This window comes from Carcharhinus amblyrhynchos, chromosome 8, assembly GCF_965287045.1.
Source record: "Carcharhinus amblyrhynchos chromosome 8, sCarAmb.v2.hapA, whole genome shotgun sequence".
Classification (NCBI taxonomy): Eukaryota; Metazoa; Chordata; class Chondrichthyes; order Carcharhiniformes; family Carcharhinidae; genus Carcharhinus; species Carcharhinus amblyrhynchos.
Genome location: NC_137331.1, coordinates 61,525,729 through 61,542,567, shown reverse-complemented (window position 1 = coordinate 61,542,567; position 16,839 = coordinate 61,525,729). Strand labels below are relative to the sequence as shown.

General features: G+C 41.4%; 1 protein-coding gene across 2 annotated transcripts in view; it reads right to left on the bottom strand.

Moving 5' to 3' along the window:
* Positions 1 to 1,126: 1,126 nt before the first annotated feature.
* The window catches only part of LOC145346645 (gamma-glutamyl hydrolase-like), a 35,365-nt gene continuing 19,652 nt past the window's right edge, over positions 1,127 to 16,839 (bottom strand). Inside the window, exons 6-10 of one of the 2 annotated variants that reach the window (XR_013887725.1) lie at positions 12,595 to 12,701; positions 8,454 to 8,547; positions 5,753 to 5,890; positions 2,048 to 2,237; positions 1,127 to 1,907 (exon numbers count right to left, since the gene is read on the bottom strand). Coding sequence is in view for 1 of the 2 variants with exons in the window: in XM_080194172.1 (XP_080050298.1) it covers positions 2,110 to 2,237; positions 5,753 to 5,890; positions 8,454 to 8,547; positions 12,595 to 12,701 (467 nt within the window). In the remaining variant the exon portion in view is untranslated. Of the gene's footprint in view, positions 2,238 to 5,752; positions 5,891 to 8,453; positions 8,548 to 12,594; positions 12,702 to 16,839 lie in introns of both variants that reach the window. The other variant, XM_080194172.1, reaches the window with a different exon arrangement.

Here is a 16,839-nt window from a genome sequence, read left to right as displayed (position 1 = left end):
GGGGGGAGGGGAGGGGGGGGGAGGGGAGAGAGAGAGGGGGGGAGAGGAGGGGAGAGAGAGGGGGGAGAGGGGAGAGAGAGAGGGGGGGAGAGGAGGGGAGAGAGAGAGGGGGGAGGGGAGAGAGAGGAGGGGAGAGAGAGGGGGGAGAGGGGAGAGAGAGAGAGGGGAGGGGAGAGAGAGAGAGGGGGGAGAGAGAGAGAGAGGGGAGGGGAGAGAGAGAGGGGAGGGGAGAGAGAGGGGGGAGGGGAGAGAGAGGGGAGGGGGAGGGGAGAGAGAGGGGGGGGGAGGGGAGAGAGAGGGAGGGGGGGGAGGGGAGAGAGAGGGGGGGGGGGGAGGGGAGAGAGAGGGGGGGGGGAGGGGAGAGAGGAGGGGGGAGAGAGGGGGGAGGGGAGAGGAGAGGAGAGAGAGGAGAGGAGAGAGGAGAGAGGGGAGAGGAGAGAGGGGGAGGGGGAGGGGAGAGAGAGGGGAGGAGAGAGGGAGGGGGGGGAAGGAAGGAGGGGAGAGGTGGGGGGGTGGGGAGAGGTGGGGGGGTGGGGGGAGGGGGGGGAAGGGGGGGGAGGGAGAGGTGGGAGGGGGGGGAAAGTGGGGAGGGGAGGAAGAGGGAGGTGGGGGGAGGGGAAGGGGGGGAGAGGAAGGGGAGGGAGGGGGGAGGAAGAGGGGAGGGGGGAGAGGAGGGGGGATGGGGATGGGGCGGGAAGGGGGGGGTGATTACTTAACAGAAAACAACATCAAAATTGTATTGTGTGACGCACTTATTAACAATGAAAACTTGAGACAAGATAAGTCTGCTTTTAATTTATCTTCGTGAGCAGACTTGATTTAGGAGGATTCACAACACAAATATCAGAAACTGGAGTAACTGTCAGTAACTGTACAAAAGCTTCTGTAGCGTATATTTTGGACAAATAACCTTCTCAATGACAGCCGTACAAATTTGGGCAACCCCAATTCCAGAGGCTGACCACAATCTTTAAAGATGAATTGAAGGCAGAAAAAAGCTACAAAGGAAAGTAAGATAGAGTGTGGAGATTGGGAGTGTGAGCAAACTAGCTGAGAATACAAAAACAGATAGCAAAACATTCTACAAATATATAAAATGAAAAAGAATGGCTACGGTAAACATTGGTCCTTTAGAGAACTAAAGTGGATGTGACAGATTGGCTTCACCATTGTTTGACTTAGTTGCATTCTGTACTCGAAATCAAATAAACACAGACCACCCAGTGTATCACTAGGTCAATCAAGAAAATAAGGACAAAGATCCAATTTTACTGAGATTTTATCAGAGATCACAAAATCTCAAATTCCAAGGTTCTTGGTACAATGTGAACTGTCGACAAGTAGCAGTGATTTGTAGAATTAGGAAATCAGCTCTTTTGATATTGAGTTGGTCAGGTGCAATGCATTTTGCAAAAATAAATGGAATTCTACTTCCTTCATAGACAATTGCTTTGTCCAAAAATAATCAAACACTGAAATGTAAAATTATATGTTGCTACACAAGAGCATTTAGAAAGGTTGAGTTATTCTACACTGCCTTGCAATTTACTTGTCTTGGTCAACGCTATGTCACAACAACATAATTTCCAGATAAAAGGTATCGAGTGTAACACTGCTCTTGGGCAGGCAGTGTAACATAGACCAGAAGCAAATCAGCAACTCATTTTAAATGCTCCACAATTTTCTTTCTGCTTCTCATACTAACGCTGATGATTCATTTTATCTCCTTTGATTGATTGCAACAAACAGAAAGGCTGCTTTAAGGCACAGTTGAGTTAATTATAGCATTCAAAGCTTTTCTTTGAAAATACAGCAATGAATTGCTACATTTGGTCATTTTCTAAGTGGCCGGCCCATTTAAAGTTTGCCAAGATTGAAATTGTTTTTTGTCGGGGAACATCACACATATGAAAACAAAGCTCTGTTGTTCTTAATTTTGTTTTTTGTTTAAATGCATAAATTTTAAATGTAATTTGCAAGCTACACAGAGCCTTCCCACATTAAAGCCCAAAAAGATAAAGGACGTACTTTAATTTGCAGAGGCTTTTACACCAGGGACATATATCCATCCCCACCCCCTGGCATAAAGACACAAAATTACACTTTAGGTCAGTTGCCATCAATTATATAAATCTGCTCAAAGCTACAAATATTTCCAGTGTAAATTGGTACATAGTTATAAATCAAGGCATTTGTTTCTTCAGTTTTGCTAGAAAATTGATGCCAATTCTTCTGAGCTGAAAAATAAGAAAGTAATAGTCTTTTAAGAATTTCATTACTGATATTTGAAATCTTTGATTATGAAATGAACAAGGAAACAACCCATAGAAAATGAGAGAGTTAATTGCTTCATTTATGTGATACAGAGTTCAACTGCCAGGTAGCTCTAACTATAAAACAAAGCCAATAAACCGAGTTTACAATTCCATTACTCATAAATGCTAGTTAGCAAGCTACACAGAGGCTTCCCACATTGAAATCCAAAAAGTTAAAGGATATATTATCATTTGCAGGAACTTTTACACTGGGGATACAAATCACAAAATCAGCCGGGTATTACTAATGGTATTATACTTGTTCTTTCAAAAGGGACACAAAATGTGGTCAGCACTTTTGTAATTTTTCGATATGTACTTCCCCGAATGAAAATTCATTTTTGCTGAGAATAGCAGGCAAAAACCTTAAAGTACAAACAGCTTTGCTACTGACAAGTAGATGTTATGATTTAATTCTGAAGGATATGAACTTAATTGGAATGCTGCCGGGATAATTTCCTTGAACAGTGTGTGTTGGAGCCGACGAGGGAGCGAGCTATCTTGGATCTGGTGCTATGTAATGAGGCGGGTAGAATTAGGGACCTTGCGGTGAAGGATCCTCTTGGAGAGAGTGATCATTGTATGGTGGAGTTTCTGTTGCAGATGGAGGAGGAGAAAGTGGGTTCCCGGACACGCGTCCTTTGTTTGAATAGAGGGGAGTATGGTAGGATGAGAGAAGAATTGGCGAATGTGGACTGGGGGAGCGCGTTGGAAGGTAGGTCTGCTGAGGGGCAGTGGAGGATCTTTAAGGAGATCTTTCTTGGTGCTCAGCAGAAATTTATTCCGATGGTCAAAAAGGACCGTAGGAGGAGAGGTAATAAGCCGTGGATAACGAAGGAGGTGAGGGAAAGCGTTAAATTAAAAGCGGAGGAATTTAGAGTAGCTAAGAGCAGTGGGCGAGAAGAGGATTGGGAAAGGTTTAAATGTCAACAAAGATTGACAAAGAAGTTGATAAAGGAGGGTAGGAGAAGCTATGAAGCTGGGCTAGCGCTTAATATAAAAAAGGATAGCAAGAGTTTTTATAAATATATAAAAAGGAAGAGGCTGGCTAGGGTGAACATTGGTCTTTTAGAGGATGAGAAAGGGGACCTACTGGTAGGGGATGGGGATATGGCTAAGGTCTTGAATAACTTTTTTGTTTCTGTCTTCACGGAGGAGGACGTGAATAATTTGCCGGGTGTTAGCGATGGAACGGTGGTAGGACTGGAGGGTCTTAATGACATTACTGTTACTAGAGAGGTGGTGCTCGACAGACTGGAGGGGCTGATTGTGGACAAGTCCCCAGGACCGGATGGAATGCATCCGAGGGTTCTGAAAGAAATGGCGGAGGTTACAGTGGATGCCTTGGTGGTTATTTTCCAGACGTCGCTGGATTCCGGGGAAGTGCCGGAAGATTGGAAAATGACTAATGTTACGCCGTTGTTTAAGAAGGGTGCCAGGCAAAAGGCGGGGAATTATAGGCCGGTTAGTTTAACGTCTGTGGTAGGTAGAATCCGTCATTAAGGAGGAAATTGCGAGGCATCTTGAAGGGAATTGCTTGATAGGGCAGACGCAACACGGTTTCATTAAAGGGAAGTCGTGTCTGACAAATTTACTGGAGTTCTATGAGGATGTGTCTAGGGCAGTGGATAGAGCAGAGCCGGTGGATGTGGTCTTTCTGGATTTTCAGAAGGCGTTTGACAAGGTACCTCACAAGAGGTTATTGCAGAAGGTCAGGGGACATGGAGTTGGGGGTAAGGTGTTAGCGTGGATAGAGGATTGGTTGTCAAATAGGAGGCAGAGAGTGGGGGTCAATGGGTGCTATTAGGATTGGCGGTTGGTGACTAGTGGGGTGCCCCAGGGGTCGGTGCTGGGGCCTCAGCTATTTACCATTTATATAGATGATCTGGAGGAGGGAACCGAGTGTAGGGTGTCGAAATTTGCTGATGACACCAAGATTGGGGGAAAGGCAAATTGTGCGGAGGATGTGGAGAGTCTGCAGAAGGATCTAGATAGGCTGGGCGAATGGGCCAGGAAATGGCAAATGGAATTTAATGTTGGCAAGTGTGAGGTGGTCCACTTTGGTAGGAAGAATGGTAGGAAGGACTATTACTTACGTGGCGAAAAACTGCAGCAGGCGACGGTGCAGAGGGACCTCGGGGTCCTTGTGCATGAGTCGCAAAAACCCAGCTTGCAGGTGCAGCAGGTGGTCAGAAAGGCGAATGGGATGCTGGCCTTCATAGCGAGGGGGATTGAATATAAAAGTAGGGAGGTCTTGCTGCAGCTGTATAGGGCATTGGTGAGGCCGCAGCTGGAGTACTGTGTGCAGTTTTGGGCGCCGCACCTGCGCAAGGATATTTTGGCCTTGGAGGGAGTGCAGAGGAGGTTTACTAGGTTGATACCGGAGTTGAGGGGGTTGAGCTCTGAGGAGAGGCTGAATAAACTAGGCTTGTACTCGTTAGAGTTTACAAGAATGAGGGGAGATCTCATTGAGACGTATAAGATGATGAATGGGATGGATAGGATAGAGGTGGAGAGACTCTTCCCGCTCAAAAAAGACAGTAGGACTAGGGGGCACAGCCTCAAGATAAAGGGGGGGTGGTTTAGAACGGAGTTGAGGAGGAAGTTCTTCACTCAAAGGGTGGTGAATCTCTGGAATTCTCTGCCCGTTGAAGTGGTGGAGGCTGCCTCGCTAAATATTTTTAAGAAGCGGGTTGATGGGTTCTTGATAAGAGAGGGGATTAAGGGTTATGGGGAGAGGGCGGGAAAGTGGAACTGAGCCACGACAGATCAGCCATGATCTTATTGAATGGCGGGGCAGGCTCGAAGGGCTAGATGGCCTACTCCTGCTCCTATTTCTTATGTTCTTATTTTCAGGAGAATTACATTGTTAGGATAGATGATAGATAAAAGTCTTTATTTGGATAATGTCATTGAAAAGTTCATGCTCTGGAGACATAAGTATAGCAGGAACTTTCAATGAGCTATTGGAGAAAAGAATGATTTTGGTAGTGGGGTAATGGAGCTGTGTGAGTCACATCAAAAAAGCAAATATGCATACAACATAATTGTCCATTCGCTGTTTCTAACAAATGGCTATGCTTGTACATTGGTTTAAATAGGATTGATTGATGGGGGGAGTAAGAACAAAATCTTAACAAGTTTTTGTGTAGATACTCTGGTCTTGGCGCTACTTGCCATTTTCTGATGGCAAACATTGATAGAGGCAACATTGATTTAACAACTCATTAAAGCTGGTTTCTATAACTGCAGTAGAGTGCTAGTATAACCAGTAAACACAAACATTCCTCTTGTGCAGGTTGAACTCTGGAAATTGCCACAAGGAAAATTCTAACACCTAAAATTGATGCAAATCATTTTGTTAATGAAATCAATATAAAACTAAAATTCATTGCATTGTACAGCACAGATAAATTATTTTTCTTCATTGTCCATACCTTCATTAACAAAGAATTCTGCCATATAGGACGTAACTTTCACAGCGTTGGGGGTATGTGCAATGTTTTGTTTTCTGTTCCATTCAAAGCTGTTTTTCTCAGGGTGCCACTGAACTCCATAAATAGGGTAATTGAGTGCTGCAATAAAGAAAACGACCATCATTTCCTTAATTCTACCTTTATCTCATCAATGAACAAATCTGCTTATTAAAGCTCTCCAAGTTTCTGATAACTACTTAAAAGTTAATTGTAATATTTTCCAGGAACAAATGTTCCAATACATACACGTCCTCTAATTACAGCTTGATATTTTATCTGTAACTATATTCCTAAAATGACACATGCTATTGATCAATGTATGTAGACTGTCTTCCCCACACTGCAGCATGTATATGAGCTCCACAAAAAAGTAATATAGAATAGCCTATGCAAACTGTATTGAAACAAACCCCAAGTTGGGCATTGATTTGCAGAAGCACTCTAATGTAAATGCGTGATTTAGTTCTTTCTGTCTTTGTATTCTCTTCTTCCCTTATCCACAACAAACATATAGAGGACCAAAGGGACCTGGAGATGCATGTCTAAAGATCGCTGAAGGCAGCAGGACAGGTAGATAAGGTGGTTCAGAGGGCATGTGAGATATTTAGCTTTATTACCTGAGGCATAGCATATAAGAACAGGGAGGTTATGATTGAACTGTATAAAACACGCGTTAGGCCACAGCCAGAGTACTGTGTACAGTTCAGATTGCCACATTATAGGAAGGACATGATTGCACTAGAAAGGGTGCAGAGGAGACTCACCAAGATGTTGCCTGGACTGAAGTGTTTCAGCTATGAAAAAAGGCTGGATAGGCTGGGGTCGCTTTCCTTAGATCAGAGAAGGCCGAGGAGGAACATCATCAAGGTGCACAAAATTCTGAGGGTATAACTAGGGCAGATAGGAGGAAACTTTTCCCCTTAGTAGATGGGTCAAAAACCAGAGACACAGATTTACGGTAAGGAGCAGGAGATTTAGAGGTGTTTTGAGGAAAGACTTTTTCACCCAGAGGATGGTGGTAATCTGGAACTCACTGCCTGAAAGAGTGGTAAGAGGCGGGAACCCATGCAACACTTAAGAAGCATTTAGCCAAGCACTTGAAATGCCATAGCGTACAAGGAAGTGCTAGAAAATGGGATGGGGGGGTGCAGAGATGTGATAGGCTGAAGGGCCTCTTTCTGCACAGTAAAACTCTATGGGATGTGGGTATCTCTGGCAAGCATTTTCTACCCATCCCTACCTGCCTTGAACTGAGAGGCTTCCAGCACAGTTTCCGAGGGCAATTAAGAGTTAACCATATTGCTGTTGATCTGGAGTCATAGGTAGGCCAGATCCATAGGTTGGCAGATTTCCTCCCCTAAAGGAGTGAACTAGATTAACGAAAATCAATAACGGTTTCATGGCCACCATTACTGAGACTAGCTTTCAATTCCAGATCATTAATTGAATTTAAATTCCACCAAATTACGTGGTGGGATTCGAACCTTTGCTCCAAGAACATTAGCCGGAACCTCTGGATTACTAATCCAGTGACCACACCATCATCTTCCTACTCACAACTTGTTCTGCAGAAGGTACCTAAACTCTGTCAAGAAGTAGGGATGGGCAGTATTAAAGAATCATCCATGTTTAAACAAAACCAGAAGATATAAAAATATATTAAAAGTCACAAATAAACAAAAAACTAATTAAAATAACACCGAAGACACAATTAAAACACATTTTGTTAGAAGGAGGAAACTAATGTAGTAGCAGTAAACATTCTTAATATGGCATTTCCAGGTAGGCTTGAAGACAGTATATTGCACATGTATGTATACACGTACATATAATCATTTAACAAACCTCTGCTACATCGGGTGGGATGACATAGTTCTATGTGGATATATCAGGATTTTCCAAACTTCCTTAAAGGTGTACCCTTTTTTATACAGCAAGTAACTATTATGTACACTCACTGGCATCAACCCATATCACCTATTGCAGGCCTACATGTGGAGTTTGAAGGAAGGAACTGTTTGTCTGAGAATTCAGGAGTGTGCAGACTACTTGGTTTAGTACAGTTCCATTTTGGGCAGTCAGTCCATTGTTGCTGCACTACTCAAGTGTCAACCTGAAACATTAGAAAGGTGTAGTTCTTTGGAAAATAAATCAGTTGAGGTGGACATTCAAGAAACAATGCTCAAAGAATTAAAATATCTCTCCAAGAAATTCAAAATGTGTTTGATAATCTAACACAGTGTGAGGGATGTCAAATCAGAAGCAAGCTTCTAAACAGCGTTAATTCTCCATTGATTTCAATTTAGAACTGGAGCGCTTCCACAATGACCCTTGATTTCTGAGGTTAGACATTGGAAGACTGCACTCTCCTGAAGTAAGAAACCCTTTAAAGTGGCAAACACATTTAAGGCCATTCTAGGCCAACTGAGGCACTTTAGAAACTCAATATGCAGTTAAGAAGAATTGCTCAGCTTGAGAAACCACACCTCTCAATCTCCATTTGTTTCTCGTACATTTGAACTAAGAATATCATTTAGCAGTGTCACAGACCAGGAACCAGGAGCCACAGCATGATGACTAGGAAATCTTCACAAGTAATAAGAGCATAGCACAACACATTATGCCTCACTTTTACTGAATAGCTACTATTATTTACAAGTACCTTCTATTGTGGATACAAATTCAATACCCTGGCTGTCCATATTAGTTGACAAGATTTTGTAGAAGTTTCTTAATTCTGCGTTGTTTGTAAAATTCTGGAATTAAATCACAAAAAGATTCTAATATAATTCAATGTATAATTTTCTAAAGTATACAGCAGATCATGAGAATGCAGCTTCATAGTATCATAGAATCCTTACAGTGCAGAAGGAGGACATTCGGCCCATCGAGTCTGCACTGACTTTGTGGCAGAGCATCTTGCCCTGGCCCACCCCTCCCAATTCCCCTAAAGTACACATCTTTGGACACTAATGGGCAATTTAGCATGGTCAATCCACCGAACTTGCACATCTTTTGTCTGTTGGGAGGAAATCCCGCAATGTAAATAGGTCTAACATATATATAGTAGTTATACCACATTTGAAAATGTCTGAATACTGAAATGTAATCAGCCCAAGGTCTTCACATACAGGACAATCGACCTGCATTGCCAATTATACTTACTGATTTTCACATCATGCTTGATGAGACAAATCAATTCTGGCAACTTTTATGGCACTTTGTACAGATATCAAGAAGAAGTGTTCACACTAAGAGTTGTAGATTTCTACTGAGTAAAAAAAAATTGCCTTAAAGACATTTCAACATTGCTGACAATTTGACAAGAATCACTGCCATAGTTGCAAATGGCACTGAATCTTAGACAAGTGGACCTTGCATTCTCTCATCTATCAGTTACATTATTTCTAATTCAACAAGGGGAAATTCAGTCTTGAAGTACATGTTTTCACTTCCAGCCTCAAAATCAGATTAGCTAAAAACAAAATTCAACATAAGTAATGAAAAGCTACTTTTACTAACAAAAATACCCACTCAAGTTTGTAATTGATCAATGTTAAAAGACTAACATTAAGAAAAAATTAAGCTACAAATACAAAAAAAGTCAACTGGACAAAGAACAATGATTATTCTGGTCAGAAATAACAACACTGTTAGCAAGGACAAGAAAAATGATCCTAAATTTGCTTTACAAGTTCACAGCAGCATAAACCGTGCAGCATTTTGCTCAGTGGTAAAAGGACAAATGCACCACCTGTCACTTTATTCAGGAGGCCAATGCTGAGCCTACACACCAGGTAAATACGTATGTTTGGTTTCCTAGCACCACTTTGTTTTGTAAAGATGATTGTTGTTGAAAGGTCATTTCCCTTCCATGTTCAAAAATATAACCAAATGATGTTTCTTCAAAACATCGGCAATGATTTACTAAAGAGATTTATTGCAAGTTAAATGTTAACAAAAATATCACCTGAGCATTAAGAAAAAAAAGCGACATTCTCAGTACATGTTTTTGGAAGAAACAATGTAAAGATCAAAGGATCCCAGAATAATGGTTACAAAATGAACAGTATCTGTAAAAATAGATAAAAGAGGTAAGGTTTTATTAAATTTGCTTTATTATTATGTCTCTTCACTCAACAACATTTTGTGCACCTAACTTTTTTAACCAAAGAGGTATAGAGAAATAGAGAGTTGGAAAGATAAACTTTGTTTTTCTAAAGTAAATGTGTGGTATATGAAAGATCTTAATGAAAACTATTTGCTTTAATGTGATATTATAACTATTAGGCCAAATTTTGTACACAATTTGAGCAAATTTGGACTTTCCATCAAAATGAACTGTTGATTGTTATTTTGATGTTAAGTGACCTGAATGGTGCTGTCAGACTTTATCTTTGCTGCAGTTTTTAAGTGATCCAAGCCAATTTAAAACTGGTGTAAATTATACCTAAGAAATAGAGGTATGTCTATGGTTGTTATAGCCAATCACTGCAGTACCAGGACTTGGCTGCAGATGTTCCTTCTGACCCAACCGCCTGAATCCCTTTCTTCAGTGATCTTCCTTATATCAAAGTCAGATGTGGGGCTGCTAGCTGATAACTCCAGTGTTCAGCTCTGCTCACAACACTAATATTCAACTTGATATTTTTAAATACAAAAAGAACTCAAATCTGCACATCCATTGATCATGCTCTTTCTGGCTTCTGAAGTGACAATATCAACTCCCAAGAGCCTAACGAGAATGGAACATGTTGAGTGGTTAGGCTTGGGGCAGATATATTCCCTCTCTGTTTGGATCAACTTTGGTTTCAGGAGGTATAACATACACATCGCAGACAGTCAATGATCTCATAGACATTCAAAAATCAGGGTTCGTTCATCCATTTTCATCAAAGCCTTAGTGGGGCCATTTAACATTACAGCTACCTATGCTTAGATGCAATTTTAGTCACCTATTCAATTTGTAGGCTTTACACATTGAAAAAAGAACATTTACATTTACCAGAGGTCTTTGCATAGGTCGGGTATCCTTTTGGAGAGCTTTAAATATTTTGAGCATGCCACAGAATTCCCAAAAATTTAATCACAGGCCTGTGGTGGAAACCAAGGGGATGTGGAGGGTGGGACAGTGGAAGACATTTTTGCTCCCTGAGATTCAGACACCCAAGTAACAAGAAGCTGTGTGCCAGAAAAGGGAAGAGTGGAGTCAAGGCAAAAAACTGCAAAGGTAAGGATGGGACCTTTGCACATTCCCACCATAGAGGAACACAAATATGACCCCCCATGAGGGAGAGGATTAGGCAGGAGTTAGAGGCAGTGCAGTGCTCACCAGGTCGAAGGAGGAGGGTGACAACCAGATCTTGGCCGGAATTCTCCAGCTGTTCACTAATCCTGCTGCAATGAATGGAGATTTGGCTGAGCACCAAATTCTCCATCCTCAAATTCCGGTTCTTATCCTGAGGCAAGAATCTACCTACTGCAGTTATCACACCTCACAACCAACACAGAAGGCGGTTTATGGTGACATGGATATTGGCTATGATCCAACAAGGTCTGAACAACAGTCTGCAGATCCACATGTCTTGTCAGTGGCTCTCAATGTCATCATGGCTCTGAATTTTTATGCAATTGACTCTTTCCAAGGCTGAGCAGGCAACCAGAATTAGCAGGCTCCCGCAGGGATGGAGAGCTATCTACTGCACAACACTGCAATAAGGCCCCAACATGTTTGTGAACCAAGAAACCTTCCATTCCCTGAAAGTGCAGGTGGTGGTGACTTTACCAAGGCTTTCCTGCATGTTTGTGAACGGTACCCTACTAACTGTTCACTCCCTGCCACTAAAGCACTTGACCACCTCTCACCACCACCCTTCCCCTGAACCACACCTTCTCTACTTCTGTTGACAGTTAAAAACCAAACTGCAACTAAATCCCAATCACTTGTGTAACCATTGCAACATGTTCTTCTTTTTCTCTCCACGTTTTAAAAAATAACTTTCACCATTTCACCATTAAAGCTTTTGAAATTTGCCCTTGAGCATACTTCAAACAAGTCAGAAAAAAGATTCTGTTTGAATGCTTCTCTCAGTTTATATGATTTGGTTAGCTTAGATGCTGCAGATGCATTGTGGGAATCTATAAACACTTCACCTGATTAGGTTGCAGCTAACAGATCACCACTCAGAAGGAATATCAAATCCAAGCCCCAAGTTGGAGAATCTAAGCCTTTTAAAAAAAAAACTTATGATATTAAAAATACATCTACAGATAAATTATGTTATTGCGATACTGGCCAAGATTCACCATGCACTGCCATGTGGCGCATGGCAGCATAAGCAGCCCAGCATTGGCCGGTAGTAGGGTCTTCTGGTCCCTCCATAGTCAACGAGATTTCCCTTTGAATGCCCCCCTTGCTACTGGGAAACCCGCAAACGAGGGTGCATTGTTGGCAGTACCAAAGCTCCCACTGATGTGAATGGATGGAAAGGTCCGGCCACTCTACTTTTAAAAATGTATTTTTTCTATACTCTTAATTTGGAATTCTGAAATTTCAGTCATTGAGAAAAAAAATGCAGATGAAAATTTTGCTTTACCAACAAATAATCTTCAAACAATTTCTCATATGGGAAATGAATTATATTAACGTAAGCTGCAACAAAATATAGTCTGTGGACAGTAAGTGCGTATGTACAAATGATTAATAATGCATATTTACATATCCAGCCTGTTGAAATGTTTCACACTAACCCTTTAGTTTTTATGTATAAGATCTCCATGACTAAAAACGCTAATCATCATACCTTCACAGAGAGACTCCAGCGGTGGGAGTTTAGACTTAATGGTTCTACAGCCAATGCCTTCATTAGATCCTCAGGAAAGTCCTTAAACATCCGACTGTCCTTTGCATCTGAACAAAAGCAAGTGCCATTTATAAGATCTATTTCTTCATTTATCAATTAAGGTTATTCCAGATAATCAGAATTTCACATATTACAGCCTTAAGCTTGCATTCCAACCAAAATCATGCAATGACATTTTTAGTGTCCAGCTAAGTTTGCTGATACATATATCTGTGGTAGCCTCTTTAAAAGGAAAGATCAGGGAGGGTGACTTGTTCAGCTAATTGGACAGGAGTGAGAGAAATCTGGAACGGAGCGCAGGTCTTCATTGACAGTTAGGAGTCTAGAGTCTCGGCAGTCTTTAGCACAGTAGCCTTTATATCATTCTCTGCACGTAGTTACTTTCCTTAATAAACCATATTACAACATTACTTCTTAATGTCCTGTATGAATAATGCTTAGTGCCACAGCTATTCAATTTCCCTTTTACTCAGTTGCTATCTCAATTCTGTTATATGTGCCTACATTTCATCAGCTTTCTTTTAAATTAAGTGCTTAATGTAATTCTGTTTCTTCAAATGGATTATATCTACAAAACTTCTGATAATAAAGTAACTTACTGTTGGTGAAGAAGCTTATTCTATTTGTTACAATTTCAGTAGATACCGGTAACTATTTTAAAAAAAGGAGCAACTTGAAATCCTAGTAATTCACTAAAAGAATAAAATCACACACTTCCCTGGTTAAAAGAAAACAAAAAAATATTTACTGTAAAATGTCAAACAAAGCGAACACTAAATGCTATCTTATATAAGTTGTTATACCCTAATATCTAGAATCAACAACTGTTAAACATAAATTAACCACAGAAATTGTGCTCAAAAATAAACTATAAATTACACATTAACTGACAGATCTTATCAGTGGTTCAGCAGTCTACACAGCATATATATCATCATTATAAAATAAGAACAAATAAAATGCTAGAAAAACCCAGCAGGTCAAGCAGCATCCCATTCCATTTGCTTCTATATACAAATATTTATCTTCAACCTCAGTCACAAAGTCCTACAATATCCTGTCTTCCTCACAAAGAATTCCAGTTGCTCTCCTTCTAATATATAGCTTGATCTGCAGTTGACAGCAACACGCAGTCGACAGCAGCACACAATCCACGAGCACACTTTTCACCAAAAATGGCACAGGTCAGCAGACTTCCTCAACTCAGCACAGATGCTTCAAGTAATAGAAAATGCTGCAGCAACTTATTTGCAGCTCTGGATCTGGAATCCGTCTTCTTTACCTTGCCTACACTGCGCCACAGGACACATCATCTGCCACCTCCTTTTTTGGATGGCTTAGCATCCCTTTCTATAGCCTCAAAGAGTCTCAGTTTGCCAGAGGTTTTGGTTTCCAAATCATAGCTTCAGTTTTTGTATCCTTAGAATCTGGGAGGATCAGTTTCCTTTTCTCCACTTCCCCTCTGAGCTTCTGTTTTCATTTAGGGTCTATTTCAAAAAGTACAAATTTTAAAAGCACAGATTCCATCACACTTTATGCCCTTGGGAAAAATAAAGCAGCACTGAACCGGAGGTTTCTTTATAATAATTTTAAATGCAGCAAGCTCTAATCATCATACAAATTTTAACAAGTAGTTTATTACACACCATACTGGTAACCTCCTTATTTCACAATTGCACATCATATTTACAAAATTATTACAGTTTAATCAAAGCAAAAGTAAATGTCACAATTGGGGTTCGCAGGATTTCAATATCACAGAACTGTCACACTTCAGAATCTGCCTTCTTTACTAAACTCTTTCTTTAAACTCTGAACAGAACTTCAGCAATTAGTTTTTCCCAGTAACACTCAGTTTCTGTTGCAGAACTGTAATACCAACCTCCAGAGAAACAATTGAAGATGTTTCTTTGGTGGAATTTTTCCAAAACACCAGTGGATTATGATCAATGTGAATTAATGTCTCTCTTTATTGATTATTTGAAATATAAGCAGCAAATTGTTGCAGTGTCAAGATGAGACATAATATTTCTATCTCAATTGTGGAGTATTTTTCTTGATAAGTCTTAGGTTTTCTTGAATAGTAAGCTGACCGGATGCTTTGTACCAGTATCCTTCTATTGAAACAACACTGCTCCTATGCCTACATCACTAGCATCAATAGTGATTTGAATGATTCATTGAAATTCAAAGCAACCAACATTCATTAACATGATCTTCAACCTCACAAAGGTACTCTTACAAGATCCTGTCCAATTAAATTTTATGTTTTCCTTCAATAAGTTTGTTAATGGAGCGACTACCGCACTAAAATCCAGGACAATCCGCCGGTATGATATATCCAGCTGCGGGGTTATTAATAGAAAGTTGGATTGCACATAAACAGAGGGGTTGGGGAATTATGCCATCACTTATAAAGTGGGAAATCAGCCTCTCTGTTTACGGGTGGGGTGAGAGGAGAAATTAGTGTCATTTAAATTACCCTCTCTCTATAATGCTAGTCACTGGTGCAATGTAGGAAATGATGTGGAGTTGCCAGCATTGGACTGGGGTAATGAGATTTCTTTCTGCAATGTAGGAAACATAGTGATTTGTGTACAGCAAACTCCAACAAATAGCAATGTGACAATAGAACATAGAACATTACAGCGCAGAACAGGCCCTTCGGCCCACGATGTTGCGCCGACCAGTTAAAAAAAAATGACCCTCTAACCTAAACCAATCCCTTTCCGTCCGTAAACCTATCCACGGATCTCTTAAGTGCCCCCAAACTAGGCGCATTTACAACTGCAGCAGGCAGGGCATTCCAATCCCTCACCACCCTCTGGGTAAAGAACCTACCCCTGACATCCATCCTATAACTACCACCCCTTAATTTAAAGCCATGCCCCCTCGTGCTAGCTTTCTCCATCCGAGGAAAAAGGCTATCACTACCCACCCTATCTAAACCTCTAATCATCTTATACGATTCAATAAGATCCCCTCTCAGCCGCCTTCTTGCTAACGAAAACAACCCCAAATCCCTCAGTCTCTCCTCATAGGACCTCCCCTCCATACCAGGCAACATCCTGGTAAACCTCCTCTGCACCCTCTCTAAAGCCTCCACATCCTTTCTATAATGTGGGGACCAGAACTGCACACAATACTCCAAGTGCGGCCGCACCAGAGTTGTGTACAGTTGCAACATGACGCTGCGACTCCTAAATTCAATCCCCCTACCAATAAACGCCAAGACACCGTATGCCTTCTTAACAACCTTATCTACTTGATTCCCAACTTTCAGGGATCTATGTACACATACACCTAGATCCCTCTGTTCATCCACACTATTCAGAGTCCTCCCGTTAGCCCTATACTCGATACATCTGTTATTCCTGCCAAAGTGAATTACCTCACACTTCTCCGCATTAAACTCCATCCGCCACCTCTCGGCCCAGCTCTGCAACCTGTCCAAGTCTCCCTGCAAACTATGACACCCTTCCTCACTATCTACCACACCTCCGACTTTGGTGTCATCAGCAAATTTACTAATCCACCCAACTATACCCTCATCCAGATCATTAATAAAAATTACAAACAGCAGTGGCCCCAAAACAGGTCCCTGAGGCACACCACTCGTAACTGAACTCCATGACGAATACTTACCATCAACCACCACCCTCTGTCTCCTATCTGATAGCCAATTCCTGATCCAATTACCTAGATTACCCCCAATCCCATACATCTGCATTTTCTGCAGAAGCCTTCCATGGTGAACCTTATCAAATGCCTTACTAAAATCCATATATACCACGTCAACTGCCTTACCCCCATCCACCTCTTTGGTCACTTTCTGAAAAAACTCAATAAGGTTAGTAAGGCACGACCTACCCGCTACAAAACGATGCTGACTATCTCCAATCAATTCATTACTCTCCAAATAACTATAAATCCTATCCCTAATAATTTTTTCTAAAACCTTGCCCACAACAGAAGTAAGACTCACCGGTCTATAATTCCCGGGGAAGTCTCTGTTCCCCTTCTTAAACAATGGGACAACATTCGCTATCCTCCAATCTTCCGGCACTATACCTGAGACCAACGACGACCTGAAGATCAGAGCCAGAGGCTCTGCAATCGCCTCTCTTGCCTCCCAGAGAATCCTAGGGTAAATCCCGTCCGGCCCAGGGGACTTATCTATTTTCA